At 42.1% G+C, this 13,806-nt stretch overlaps 2 protein-coding genes and 2 non-coding genes across 4 annotated transcripts; 2 read left to right on the top strand and 2 right to left on the bottom strand.

Moving 5' to 3' along the window:
* The first annotated feature begins 201 nt into the window (after positions 1–201).
* Positions 202–2,190, top strand: LOC108862367 (protein EARLY-RESPONSIVE TO DEHYDRATION 7, chloroplastic). Its single transcript, XM_018636470.2, has 4 exons — positions 202–1,237; positions 1,396–1,562; positions 1,641–1,725; positions 1,802–2,190. The coding sequence occupies exons 1-4, from the start codon at positions 273–275 to the stop codon at positions 1,977–1,979; spliced, it is 1,395 nt and encodes a 464-aa protein (XP_018491972.1). The 5' UTR covers positions 202–272; the 3' UTR covers positions 1,980–2,190.
* Positions 2,191–2,544: 354 nt separating this feature from the next.
* TRNAI-AAU (transfer RNA isoleucine (anticodon AAU)) lies at positions 2,545–2,618 on the bottom strand. Its single transcript has one exon. It is a non-coding gene; the product is annotated as a tRNA-Ile (tRNA).
* Positions 2,619–3,158: 540 nt separating this feature from the next.
* On the bottom strand, positions 3,159–5,134 carry LOC108862369 (rac-like GTP-binding protein ARAC1). The gene is made up of 7 exons (XM_018636472.2): positions 4,819–5,134; positions 4,645–4,732; positions 4,436–4,545; positions 4,265–4,328; positions 3,681–3,745; positions 3,532–3,597; positions 3,159–3,438 (listed from the first exon to the last, which is right to left on the bottom strand). The coding sequence occupies exons 1-7, from the start codon at positions 4,915–4,917 to the stop codon at positions 3,337–3,339; spliced, it is 594 nt and encodes a 197-aa protein (XP_018491974.1). The 5' UTR covers positions 4,918–5,134; the 3' UTR covers positions 3,159–3,336.
* An 8,583-nt stretch (positions 5,135–13,717) lies between these two features.
* TRNAI-AAU (transfer RNA isoleucine (anticodon AAU)) lies at positions 13,718–13,791 on the top strand. Its single transcript has one exon. It is a non-coding gene; the product is annotated as a tRNA-Ile (tRNA).
* Positions 13,792–13,806: the final 15 nt, after the last annotated feature.

Genomic DNA, 13,806 nt, shown 5'->3' with positions numbered 1-13,806 from the left:
TGAGAAAAACTGCCGGTAAATCAACAAAAATTAAACTAAAACGAACTAACCGTGTAACAACGCGGGAAAGATGTCGGTAAAGGTTAAGTTGAAAACCGAACAGGTCTATAGACCGTTACACGCGTTACTTACGCGCAACCTCCACGTCCTCCTCACATCTTCCGACAGATAGGATACTTAGCTTAGTCCCTTTCTTGTTCGTATAAATATCTTAATCACAGAAACCAAGTCGTTCATCGATCATTCTTCGTTTTATCTTATCTCCGGCGATAATGGAATCTCACGGAAACGCAAGCGACAAGCAATCTCAATCTCTTTACCCTACTGTCGACATGTCGAATCCCGAAGCTCCTCTTAACCCTACCTCCTCCTCCTCCTCTTCTACTACTGCTACTAACCTCTATCCTTCCCTCGACATGAACGATCTCGCTCGTGATCTCTTCCCCGAACAACCGGAGACGACGACTTCCACCGTCCCCGTCTCAGCTCCTCCCGCCGCGACGGAGGAGGTGATTCTGAAAATCTCCGGCGCGATACTCCACCTCATCGACAAATCATACAGCGTCGAGCTCGCTTGCGGCGATCTCACGATCATCCGTATCGTTCAGGACGGAAACGTCGTCACCGTTCTCGCTCGCGTCGCCGACGAGATTCAGTGGCCGTTGACCAAGGACGAGAACTCCGTCAAGGTCGATGAGTCTCACTACTTCTTCACCCTCCGTCCAGCTAAAGATTTCGGAGGACATGACTACTCGAGCGACGAAGACGAAGGAGTGAAGAAGCAGCGAGAAGAGAACGAAATGTTGAACTACGGACTCACGATTGCTTCCAAGGGTCAAGAGCATTTGCTGGAGGAGCTCGAGAAGAACCTGGAGGATTACAGCTGTTTCACGGTGCAGCAATTGTCGGAAGAGGCGAAGGAAACAGGGGAAGAGGTGTTGGATGTGACGGTGGCGAGGGAGACGTCTCCGGTGGAACTCACCGGGGAGAGGAAAGAGATCGTGGAGAAGCAGTGCGCTGCGTATTGGACGACTTTGGCTCCGAATGTGGAGGATTACAGCGGGAAGACGGCGCAGCTGATTGCAGCTGGCTCTGGGCATCTGATCAAAGGAATTCTCTGGTGTGGGGATGTGACTATGGATCGGCTCAAGTGGGGGAATGATGTCATGAAACGGAGGTTGAGCAAGGCTGAGAAGGAGAGGGATGTTCACCCTGACACCTTGAAAAGAATCCAGAGGTATGTCTGAATGAATGGTTTAAGTGTTTGCTTGAGGGGTTTGAGGCTTTCTATTTTAGGAAATATTTGGACAAAAGCTTGCCTTTAGACAATGGAAAATTAGATTCTAGAATTTCAGAATGTAGTGGTTTGACCTTGGATTGTTTTGCTTATGTTAGGGTTAAGAAGATGACCAAGATGACAGAGGATGTGGCAAACGGTATTCTCTCTGGAGTCATTAAGGTTTCAGGGTTCTTCACCAGTTCAGTGGCTAACACCAAAGTAGGGAGGAAATTCTTTAGCCTTCTTCCTGGAGAAATCGTCCTTGCAACTCTTGACGGATTCAGTGAGTATATCATAGATAACACTTTGACTCTACGTGGCTATCTTTAGGTTTCTAATCCGTGGATTCTTGTTTTGTTAGATAAGGTATGTGACGCTTTTGAAGTAGCTGGAAGGAACGTAATGTCAACCTCGTCCACCGTTGCAACCGAGCTTGTTGATCACAGGTAAGTTAAGGTGTTGTATAGAGATGCTAATGTTAAAGAGAGATAATTTATATAATTTGGTGTTTGATGAATGCAGACATGGTGGTAAAGCGGCTGAGGCGACAAACGAAGGGCTAGAGGCAGTGGGACATGCTTTTGGGACAGCATGGGCTGCTTTCAAAATCAGAAAGGCTATTAATCCCAAGAGCGTTCTCAAACCTTCAACGCTTGCGAAGTCCGCCATTAAATCTGCAGCTTCACAAAAGAAAGTCTAGTGAAGGGTTCCTGATGAAGCAAAAAAAAAAACAGGCCCTCTGATGATGTCTGCTTGTTTGCATTGTCTATTGTCTTTTAATATATAACTGAAACTGAACACTTGTTTGGATATTAGTTGTTGGTGTGAGTGTTTTGTGTGTTTCTCTGAGAAATCATATGCTGTAATGTACTGAAAAAAAATCAATAGAGCTTACAATATCACAATGTAAATTGACACCAACCTTTAAGACAACAAGAACACTTTACGCTGCCACAAGGAAAAAGGACAAAATTGAATAATAGCATAATGCTAGATAAAATGGGAGCAATTTTAACTGCAGTCTGGGATGGACAATAATAAGCAGTTGATGTTCTTAACTACAAGTCTATCAATGTGCATGATCTAACTCAAGAACACAACTTGTCGGAAGAAGAAACCACTAGTCCGCACGCAGGGTCTTCTGATGAAGCAAAGTGCTTGAACGTAGGAATTTATTGCCTGTATCTAACTAAGCCTGTTGACAGAAAGCAAAAGGACTCTAGACTCATTAACCATTTGTAACTGCAAAAAAATGTTAACTGAAGTGGCCCATACAGGTTTCGAACCTGTGACCTTCGCGTTATTAGCACGACGCTCTAACCAACTGAGCTAATGGGCCATTCGTTTATACATATGATGATCACAACATACCTAGACTAAAAGCTACCTTGGATCTTCTAATTCACAAGATCAACTGTATAAGCAAAGCGTATTGACCTGATCCCTTAGGATAATAAGTTTTCAACTAAATCATATACAAACCTTTAAAATGCGTAAATAAAAGGAGGTTTTCTCTTTGAAAACGCCAGACCACTCTGTATAACCACCCTTCTTCTCTTTTCTTCCATCCTTTTCTTTTTTTCTAAGTCTGTGTTGTTTAGGTTTTTTCTATGCAAATTTGGAAAAACTTCGTCAGTGGTCTCAAATTCAGTGGTTTTTGTGCAGATCGGATTGTGTGTAGCTGTGGATGAGTGTGTGTGTTGTACAGTACCTCCTACCAAAAATAAGTCGACTCATGTAACAAGCATTACACAATAGTGTGTGCCGATGTTGACAGTCTTAGCATATCTACCAGATACATGGTAACGTTTTAAGTGTCAACTTTTGTTACTGAATGAAATGGGAGGAAGAGTAGAGATAAAGACAAAGAGACAAGTAGTGGTAGTGCAATATTAGCTCTCAGCTAAAGCTGGAAACTATTTATCAGTAAAAACCAGAAGTAATCGTTTTCTAAGGATTAAGGAACTTATCACAACCATCTTTAAGCCCAATGTGTTTCTTCTTCGTAAGCCTTCACTAGAGAGTGGAAAGAGCGAGAGACAAGAGAAGCAGAGAAATTACAAAATGGAGCAGGCCTTTTGTGCTTTGCTCTTCTTTTTCTTCTGCTTTGGAGGTTGAAGTACCACTCTGATCGCTGCATCAAACACCCCCTTCACGTTCTGCATTTCATTATAAAAAAAAATATTAGTGAAAGTTAAGAAGTGAAAAGAGCAAACTCATATTTAGTGTAGTATTCATCAAAAGGGTCTTGCCTGCTGTGACTTTGAACTGCACTCAATGTAGGAAGGAGCTCCAATTAGCTTCATTAATTCCTCTCCCTTTTGATTGCCAATGGTTAAGCGAGTTAGGTTTAAGTAAGGGAGTAAAAGAGAAGCAATTCGAAAGAATAGTTTATGTATACCTGAGCAGTGGTAATAGGTACAGCACCAGGGTGGTCAACGAAGAACTGTTTGTCATCCCTAAGATCTGCCACACAGCAGAAGATGGGAACTCAAATGATCAAAAGGGTTCTCAGATAGAGGTGATCTTGTATAAGCCTTGATAAGTGTTATCGTCTTAGACAAATGAATGACTGCTTGTATGCATATGGTATGTCTCTTACAACACAAGAGGAGGAAGTGTGAGATACAAGAAACCATTTGACCCATAACCTAAATCCAAAATTCAATAAAAACCGAAAGAAGGAACCATCATAGACGAGCCTTTCTAAACCTACAAGAATCGCAGCATTTGTATTGGATGTGAACAAATGAACGCAAGGTAATGACCACCCCTAGTGTCACACTATACAGACATGTATGGATCAAAATAAAGGCAAAGAAGGGAAAGGAACAAAACCTAGTTTAGTTCCAACAAGAACAATAGGATGTGAACAAGAACAAGAATCGCAGCATTTGTATTGGATGTGACCAAATGAAAACAGAACCAATGAATGAAAGGTAATATCCACCACTAGTGTCACAAGACAGAGGCAAAGGAACAAACCTAGTTTGGTTCCAACAAGAACAATAGGGACACCAGGGGCATAGTGGGTCAGCTCTGGGATCCACTGAAAAAAAAAAAGAAAAAAAAAGAGAAGATTCCCTTAAAATCACAACAACCAAAAAGAGACTCTAATTCATTATTCAAAAGAAGGAAGGGAAGGAAGTGAGGCACCTTCTTGGAGACGTTCTCATAACTAGCCTTACTGATAAGAGAGAAGGCTAAGATGAAAACGTCAGCACCGCGGTAACTCAAGGGTCTCAATCTGTTATAATCCTCCTGCCCTGTTGTTGTTCCACAAAAAAAAGCCCCACCTCCCAATGATTAAAAAAAAAAAAAAGAGGCCATTAAATAAGTAAAGGAGAGTTGTTTTAGAGTTAAACCGGCGGTATCCCACAAGCCAAGGTTGATAGTGGCTCCATTAACAACAACATTAGCGCTAAAGTTATCGAAAACGGTGGGAACATAATCCTGTTGATTGATTGAGAGAGTAAGTAAATGAGAATGAAGATGAAGATGAAGCATTATTCAGATACAAGGAAGGAGAAGAAGGTAACCGTAGGGAAAGTGTTGCTGGTGTAAGAGATGAGGAGACAGGTTTTACCCACTGCTCCGTCACCGACGGTCACGCACTTTATGAACCTTGATGCGCTCATTTCTTAAAAATCCAACCCCCTCAGATCTACTACTACCACACCTCACGAACCAACACCCTCTTCAATTTTACCTATCTCTAAAAACCCTAGAAAAATGCGATCAATGATATGATGAATCGAGAGAGAGGAAGTAGGAAAGTGACTGAGCCACAAATTTATGCCGTTGAAGCGTTCCTTCATCCCCCCCGATTCTTTTGCTTCTTTTTTTTTTTAATTATTATTTCCCTCTTTTCGCCTCTCTGTTTTTTTCTTGTTTCAAATTTTTTTTTTTATAAACTAAAAATTGTTGTTTTTAACATTTTAAAATTGTAGTTTTCTCTAGGTTTTATCAGAAGAAAAGTCTAAAATAGTTATAGATTCAGAGTAGCTCATATATCCCAAGATTCCTCTTTCATAATTTCATTTTTTCCGGAAGTTCATAATTTCATATTATTCATAATTTTCTCTAATTTAGTATTTGATTGTTACTTGTTCAAATTTAAACTGATAATATACAATCAAATAAAAATATTTGTGTTCTTATATGGGTGTTGGGATTTTTCATTTAACAAAAGTTAATGGTCGAATTTTGTGTATAATCAATTTATTTTTTATTTTTCTTAACAAGTTTATGGATTTAAGCGGACAAATTAATAAATAAATGTTAACGAAATGGAGGGGGAATAAGTATGAAATAAAAATAAAGTGAATGAAAGTTAAAAAAAAACTTTTTGAAAAAAAACATATGCAAAATTGATGTAGCGGATCATACGTTTATGGGCTTCGCTCGTGTTACAGCCCGTATCGAAACAGATAGCTTTGTTTTCTTTTATTTTGTTTTGTTTTCTTATTAGATAACTTTGAATCTTAGATAGGTTAGGATATTATTTCGGTAGTTTATATTCAGAGTTTGCTCCTGTTGCGGAATTCGTGGTTCTTCTGATACCACTTGTAGAGTCAATCGTAACTCTAACAAGACTTCCTTGGGGATTCGTAACATCCCCTGGTCCCTTTGATCTTTCCCATTGATTCAATCCTTGTTCATGACACAAGAGTTTTTAACCCAGTTCGCGGCCGCAGCACACTACATCTGGGGTGGATCCAGGATCCACAACATCCACTATGAAGTATCGGAAAACACCTCCGACATGGTTTACAAGATCATTACTCTCTCTGTTCCTGGGTATGCAAACTCTAGAGAGTATAAAGAGATAATACAAGAGTACATGGCTAAGAGTTAAGACTAGAACAACATATCATCTCTAGCTTACTCTATCTCTCTAAGAGACGCCATGGAAGCTTCCTCTGGATGCTTGAGGCTCGTGCCTCCCAGAAGCTTAGCTTAGAGATCCCTGTCGTGATCTCTCCTTCTTTGTATTGTCAGCACTTAACCTAATGCGCTTTATTGATTAGGCCCATAGGTTGTTCACTCGTAACTTGTGCAACTCGGCCCAGCTGATGAACAAGTCCGATGGGCTTGACCAAACCTCACAATCTCCACCTGTTTGGTCCAAGTCCATAACCCTTCCTTTGTGCTCGACACCTCTTGAAACTTGAGCAAGCCTACTCATCTTCTGCATCTCCTTGTCTTCTCTTATCTCTTCTCACTTCTCTCAACTCCACCTTGAGCTTAGCTTGAAGTCCCTTCATGATCTTCTTGAAACCTGCATAAGCTTCAACTTATACACCACAACTGCTTAAGTAGATTAAACACTTAAATCCACTTAGCCCCATCAATGAAAATAGACATCATGCTTGATGAAAGGTATGTGACAATCCCATTGCCATTCTGAATTTTCATCACCTTCATCCATTGTCTTGAGTTGCTAATCCAGCTGTTACACTCCAAGTGTCAAGCTCAACTCCTCATTGAAATCGTGTTACTTCATATCTTACTCTTCGTGAACTTATCAACAACAAAGCCTTGCTGTCAAAACCACGAACCTGTTCAAGTGATTGAACAGCCTGAACATCTTTCTGCAAGTTGATTTCCTCCTTGGCCTTTCGATTCCACTCATGTGCACTGAGCCTTGAACCAAATTACCTGAATTCTGTGCAGCTACCTTCGAACCATATATGCTTCAGACCTGAAACAACCTCTGATTCTATACTTGTTTAAACACTTCAGCCTTGAACACGTTTTGTACCGCTGTTACTCTGAACATGACCCGCCATCCAACCATCACCGCTGGACAGACCTTCGACACAACCTTGGTTCACCCTTTATGTTGTTAACAAATATTGCTACCACATAATCCTCCTTGAATCAACCGCAAACCCTTGAAGTCACTCATGCTCCATATCTCTGAAACAGTCTTTGACTTACCCTTGATGTTCTTGAACAGACTGCACTTGAACATCACTTTGTACCGCTGCACAAGCAGGACACGCCGCCTAACACCACCTGATTAGGAAGACTTTCGACACAAATATCTTTGCTCCACCATCTGATCAACCTGTTCTGCAACTACAGAACCCCACTAACAGATTTAGACCCCACTGTTAGTTAAATGAACTGAGCTTCATACCATCTTCACCATGATACGCCTTGGCTCTCCTCACTAGCTGCCTGTGATATCTTATCTAGAATGCCTGATATCCCTCCTTTACTCAGCTGTGAATTAATTTCATCAATATCCTTCTTGTACTGAGATGTCTCCAATGCCGAAACTTGTGCATCACCATCAACGACTTGAACACGCCTGCTAGTCATTGAACCTGCCATTAGCCAATAGACTTCCTTGAGGAAACTTCCTCTCTTCTATGATGCAACCATATATCCAGAACTACACTTGTTCCGTTCCCTTAAATGCAATCGGCTTTTCCTTGCATTTAGACTTTCATGAAGCTTCTTTCAGTTCCATGACTTGAGCTTAAGATGAACCTACTTGTGGAGAACAAGTCTTTCTCTTCCTGAGATGGACAAATTGTAAGACACTTCCCTGCAATCCCTGCAAACTGTAAGACACTTCCCTGCAATGTCTTCTAACAGTTTCTTACTTTGCTTTATTTCACCATTCTTCATCTTCACTGCTCAATATTTCAGTATCTCTTGATACTTACTTCCCTTCAGTTTAACCAAGCACTTCACCACGTTTCCTCTTGCATCATACTCGGCTCAGATTTCGTGGTCCTCTGTATCAACCTCACTGCAGTGTATTCCTGATACATATGCCGATTTACTTGTCTCGCCTACAAGTTCCCTTATGTAAGACTCCTCTTACAAATCTTCTGATGATGCGCCTTGTACTTGTTAACTGATCCTGACACTTCTGGCCTTGACATTCTGAACATATCCACAAGCCCCTTATCATGGATATAACCTTTCCCTTTCAGCTCTTACTCCCTTGAGCTGACAAAGTTGCTAACCCGAAACTTCTACCTTTCAGCTGAACCAATCATGACATCTTCTAAACCAGTGACCCACTCCACCTGGAATCAGATTATATATACCTCTGATGCATCAATCCTTATATAATCTCAGTGGCTCCACCTGAATCAAATAACCCTTTAGAAGTACCATGTCTCTGTAACTAAGTTTCTGCAACTGTTCAATGTTTCTGTCGGCCTTTGAACATATCTCTCATCATCCATGCCTGTGATGCTCCTGAGATACTCCCTTTACAGCTTCTGTCGTGTCAAACTCGAACCCATGACGAGTTTCTCAAGCTGTAACTATACTCGAACCCTGACTTGTTCAAGCACGAAGTTCCGACCTGGTCAAGTCTGCAAATTTCTCTTTTTGCCTTTGAGCTTCAATTCTTATCCGAGAACTCCACCTTGACCACTGTGGTCGTGACACCAAAACCGGCGTCCTTTACTTCTCCTCTGAGTCTATTCATCTGGAATTGCCGACTCAGACATCCATGACGATTCCTCTAAGGTATAACTCACACACGCTTCTCCTAGCTGTGGTAGCAACTTTCTGCTTCTTGAACAAGTGTTGATGACTGTTGTCTTATACCCTTTATCCTCAGGATTACAACCTGTCGTAACAACATGTTCAACCCGATTCCGCTTGCGCATTTTCCTCTGCCTTTGACCAGAATCTTCAAGCTAAGTCTAACCTTGAATCACCTTTTTATCTTTAGGTTTTCCCCGTCACTCACACGACCTCACTAAAGCTTCTGCATGTTGTTACCACAAATAGCCATTTGCTCCAACACACCCTTGTGTAGGCTTTTACACACTTATCCCATACTCTAGTTTCTTCTTCGTGGAGGTACAACCTATTCCTGCCACCCTGACTTGGTGACTCCTCTGGCTTTCTTCTCATAGCCAGAAACCTAGCCTCTTATGCACCCACGAGACTGACTTGAACTGACCCAAAACAAATCACCTCTGTTTTGACACTTTGTTGTCACACGACAACCAACCTGTGCAGCTGCAAGATCCGTTGATCATCTTTCGCAAAGATAACCTCCATTCCTTGTGATTCCTGAATACTTTCAGCCTCTGTGAGATTGACGACCTTTGATTCCTTCTTCTTAAGCATAACTTTGACTTAAGATGAGTCTGTATTCCCTTGAGATATCATCCATCCCAAACGACTCAAATCAATCTCCAACACTCTGATCACGAACACGCCCACCTGTGCAACTGTTCTGCTGCAGCTTGCGCGGGTCTTCCCTTTTTGCAAACAACCGCTGCATCCCTTGCAAGTCTCTCATCATGATTTCCCAGAGCTGAAACCATCACGTGCATTGAGATCTTCCACTGTGAACCTTTCTTCCTCTGTCTCTGACGTTGTCTTTGCCTACCACATACAAACGCCATTTGCTTCTTTCATGATGCTCCATATCCTTTTGCATCATCATTGGTTCGTCACTCCTGAAATAATCATGTGATTGTGACTACAAATCTACTGATTCTTCTTCTCCAGAATTTCCAGCTGATGTCGATGTTAATTTGAAGCTCTTGCAGAATCTGAATCACCATTGCCTCAAACCAGAAGCTCTTTGACTCAATCCTAACAAACCTCAATAGCCTGTAGACACCAAACTTCCCAACCTGAGAATTTCCTTTGTAACAACCTGAATGAACACCTTTCCTTGAACATCTCTCTGAACCGCTGCTGTTGCCAACAGAACCCGCCGCTTAGCTCAACCTGCTAAGAAGACTTTCGACGCAAAGAATCTCTGCTCAACCTCTGCTCAAACAAATCATTACCTCTGCAACCGTGAAACCTTGTAGACCCATTTGTTTCCCCTCATATGCCTGAGAAGCCAAAACAAACTACTACTGAATCCCATGCAGAAAACCCGAAACACACTTGTTTCCATCCTGAATCAATCTCGATTTGACACTGCCACCTGTTCAGCCGAACTATGCCTTGAACAAGTAACTCCTCGTTCTTGTAGATCCATCCCAGCAGAAAACTATATGTTATGCCAAACACATATCTGCTTAGAAAACCACACTGCATTCCCTCTGAAAATAGCAGCCTTGTGGTATCTTGTTCTCTGAACCTCTACCCAACTGTAGACTTCCATGATCACACATAGACGAACCCGCATGAGTCGATCTCTTTCAAACCCTTCTGCAACACCCTTCACGCTGACTAAAGAATACCATCTGAACAGCCATGAACCACTCATATCATTCAAGGTTCTAAGGCGTCCCCTAATTCCAAGAATTCCATGAGATACCAAGCTGAAATAACCCCATAGATTAGCACACCACCTGCGACTGATATACCATGTAGAGATAACCCAAGAACACCGTGAAATCCCTCACTGAATCTTCAGATAATTCCATACAAAACACCAGTGCGAAAACCCCTTGTGCTCCACTATGCTCTCAACTCCAATAACTTGCAGAATATGAAGAAATCCGAAACTCCAATGCATATAGTCACACACGCCTTGTGACTGTCACACACTCCTTGTGACTGCAGATAGAAGACAGCTATGAAACCTCTGTTTCTTATGCTAACAGCCTGCCACCATCTCGACTTGTGTGTAACCTGAAACCCTTCTCACATGGTAGCAGATTCTTGCACCCCTGGAGAATTGTAGAGAAACCCTGATCTCATAAACTCGAAATCATCTCAGCCGATTCAACTGACTTGTGAATCCTTCCTCCGTACACTTGTGCAACTGCAGCGAAGAACGTCGAACAGTTTTCCTTCTTCTCTTGTAAATCGAAAAACTCTTTCACCTGATCTTGTACCTCGGTCTATCCTCTGATTTTTGTCTTAATCAGATTTCCCACGTGTGTAGAACCACGTGACCACCAGCTTCATATGTCTCTCCTCCTCGAGACGTGGAATCCAAGAATCAATGAGCCTATGCTCTGATACCACTTGTTGCGGAATTCGTGGTTCTTCTGATACCACTTGTAGAGTCAATCGTAACTCTAACAAGACTTCCTTGGGGATTCGTAACATCCCCTGGTCCCTTTGATCTTTCCCATTGATTCAATCCTTGTTCATGACACAAGAGTTTTTAACCCAGTTCGCGGCCGCAGCACACTACATCTGGGGTGGATCCAGGATCCACAACATCCACTATGAAGTATCGGAAAACACCTCCGACATGGTTTACAAGATCATTACTCTCTCTGTTCCTGGGTATGCAAACTCTAGAGAGTATAAAGAGATAATACAAGAGTACATGGCTAAGAGTTAAGACTAGAACAACATATCATCTCTAGCTTACTCTATCTCTCTAAGAGACGCCATGGAAGCTTCCTCTGGATGCTTGAGGCTCGTGCCTCCCAGAAGCTTAGCTTAGAGATCCCTGTCGTGATCTCTCCTTCTTTGTATTGTCAGCACTTAACCTAATGCGCTTTATTGATTAGGCCCATAGGTTGTTCACTCGTAACTTGTGCAACTCGGCCCAGCTGATGAACAAGTCCGATGGGCTTGACCAAACCTCACAGCTCCATTGTATTGAACACGTTTTATTGAATACAATTGCTTTTGCACACAGAGCTTTCTTAAGCACTTAGAGGAGTACTCTAGCCTTCCTTTGATCCTGTCGAGAGTATCGTCATCTTCAAAGAACCCTTGTTTAGTGTTGAGAGTATCAACCTCTGCAAGTTCCTTTGATTCTTCGAGTTCTCGCCGAGTTCTTGTTGAATTCTTGTTCTCTTAGCTTCCGCCTCTCTATCAGTTGGTATCAGATACGGAACGTTCTGGGAATACAACACCTTTTGCTACTATGCCTCCTAAGAAAGCAACCGATAACCCTAACAACGGAGATCAGTCTGATTTTCGTCGGGATTTGCTGGCTATGCAGGAGAGTATACAAGCAACGATGCATGCGTCTTTCATGGAGATGGGCGTAATGCTTGCTGAGCGTCTGGCGCGCCAAAATCCTCTGGTCGAGGACGCTGAAACAGAGGATGCCCGGACAGTGGATACAAACCCGTTCGAGGAAAACAGAGAGCGACGTCGTCCGATTAGCAATCAACGCGATGATGATGACCGGCATCGACAATATGACCATCGTTGGGATGCTGCGTTTAAAGTTGAGATACCAGAATTTCAGGGTGGCTCTCGAGGAGAAACATTGCTGGACTGGATTGCGACAGTGGACGAAATTCTCGAGTTCAAACAGGTGCCAGAAGAACGCCGTGTGCCCTTTGTGACAATGAGGTTTCGTGGTCATGCTTCATCTTGGTGGAAGCAGGTCAAAACTACCAGACATCGTATTGGGAAACAACCAATCGTGTCATGGTCAAAACTGCAGAAACACTTGAAAGCTACGTTTTTGCCACACAATTACGAGCGCACGACTTACAATCGTCTTCAGAACCTACGCCAAGGTTCTCGCAGTGTTGATGATTACGCAGACGAGTTCTCACTCCTATTGACCAGAACAGAGATTTTTGATAGTGCAGAACAACTCGTTTCTCGCTTCATCGGGGGTCTTCGCCCTCAACTTCAAACTGCCCTAGCGCAGTTTGATCCCTTGACTATCGCTGAGGCTCATCGTCGTGCAGCTACCTTGGAGCAACAACAACAACAACAACAACGATCCTCATCGTGGTCCGGACAGTCCTCGCGTTCTCGTCCCACAGAAACAACACCACCAGCGCCTACCAAAGAAGCCGAGGGACAACCACAAGCAAATCGTCAAACTGCTACCTAAATTTTATTCTCTTAGCTTCCGCCTCTCTATCAAAAATCATTGTCAACTGCTACCTAAATTTTATTTAAATCGAAAGTTATTCAATGAATGATTAAAAAAAATATTCTTAGCTTCATTATACATGTAACATGACAATTGACTTCGAACATGTAACTTAATTAAGCTATTCACGGTCTACTTCAACCAATTTTTTGACCATTCATCCCTGAAGGTGTCTACATTTATCCAACTGATTTATTAGATAACATCAACTTGATTTTACTGCTCAATTCATTGCTTCAGCTTCTCTGGATATTACACTGTCACTAGTGGATATTTCCTTACATTCGTTAGTTCTGTTTTAATTTGGTCCTTTGACCTTTCTTCTTTCTGTTTCAATGAATTTTGTGAAGACAAATGGCTTCTTTGTATCTCACATTTTTCTCGCGATACTTAACCATATGCATGTAAGCAACCACTCAGTGTCTAATTACACTATCTTCTGTCAACATTGGTTTAACCGAACTCTGTTGCTTACTTAGAATCCACCTTGATCTTCCGTCTACCTTCTTATGCATGCTTTGTATTCATGAAATGTGGCAGATCTTCGAGATGACAAACTCTTCACTGACCACCTTGTTGGAGTGTTGCTGTACTATTACCCGTGCTCAGGTAAAACATATTTTTACTCAAGGACACATTCACTCAAACCATTATTTAATTTTAAATCTGATTAGTTAACAAATGGCCCATTAGCTCAGTTGGTTAGAGCGTCGTGCTAATAACGCGAAGGTCACAGGTTCGAAACCTGTATGGGCCACTCTAGTTTTTTTCC

This window comes from Raphanus sativus, chromosome 5, assembly GCF_000801105.2.
Source record: "Raphanus sativus cultivar WK10039 chromosome 5, ASM80110v3, whole genome shotgun sequence".
NCBI classification, from domain to species: domain Eukaryota; kingdom Viridiplantae; phylum Streptophyta; class Magnoliopsida; order Brassicales; family Brassicaceae; genus Raphanus; species Raphanus sativus.
This window is presented reverse-complemented; position numbering and strand designations above follow the sequence as displayed.

Excerpts from the sequence above, each read along its gene's own strand:
- LOC108862369 (XM_018636472.2), bottom strand. The coding sequence starts at position 4,917 with ATGAGCGCATCAAGGTTCATAAAGTGCGTGACCGTCGGTGACGGAGCA. Across the intron at positions 4,546-4,644 it reads TGGCTTGTGGGATACCGCCG|GGCAGGAGGATTATAACAGA; the intron begins GTTTAACTCTAA and ends GAACAACAACAG. Across the intron at positions 3,439-3,531 it reads GCAGTTCAAAGTCACAGCAG|AACGTGAAGGGGGTGTTTGA; the intron begins GCAAGACCCTTT and ends AATGAAATGCAG.
- LOC108862367 (XM_018636470.2), top strand. The coding sequence starts at position 273 with ATGGAATCTCACGGAAACGCAAGCGACAAGCAATCTCAATCTCTTTAC. Across the intron at positions 1,238-1,395 it reads ACCTTGAAAAGAATCCAGAG|GGTTAAGAAGATGACCAAGA; the intron begins GTATGTCTGAAT and ends TGCTTATGTTAG. Across the intron at positions 1,563-1,640 it reads TGCAACTCTTGACGGATTCA|ATAAGGTATGTGACGCTTTT; the intron begins GTGAGTATATCA and ends TTGTTTTGTTAG.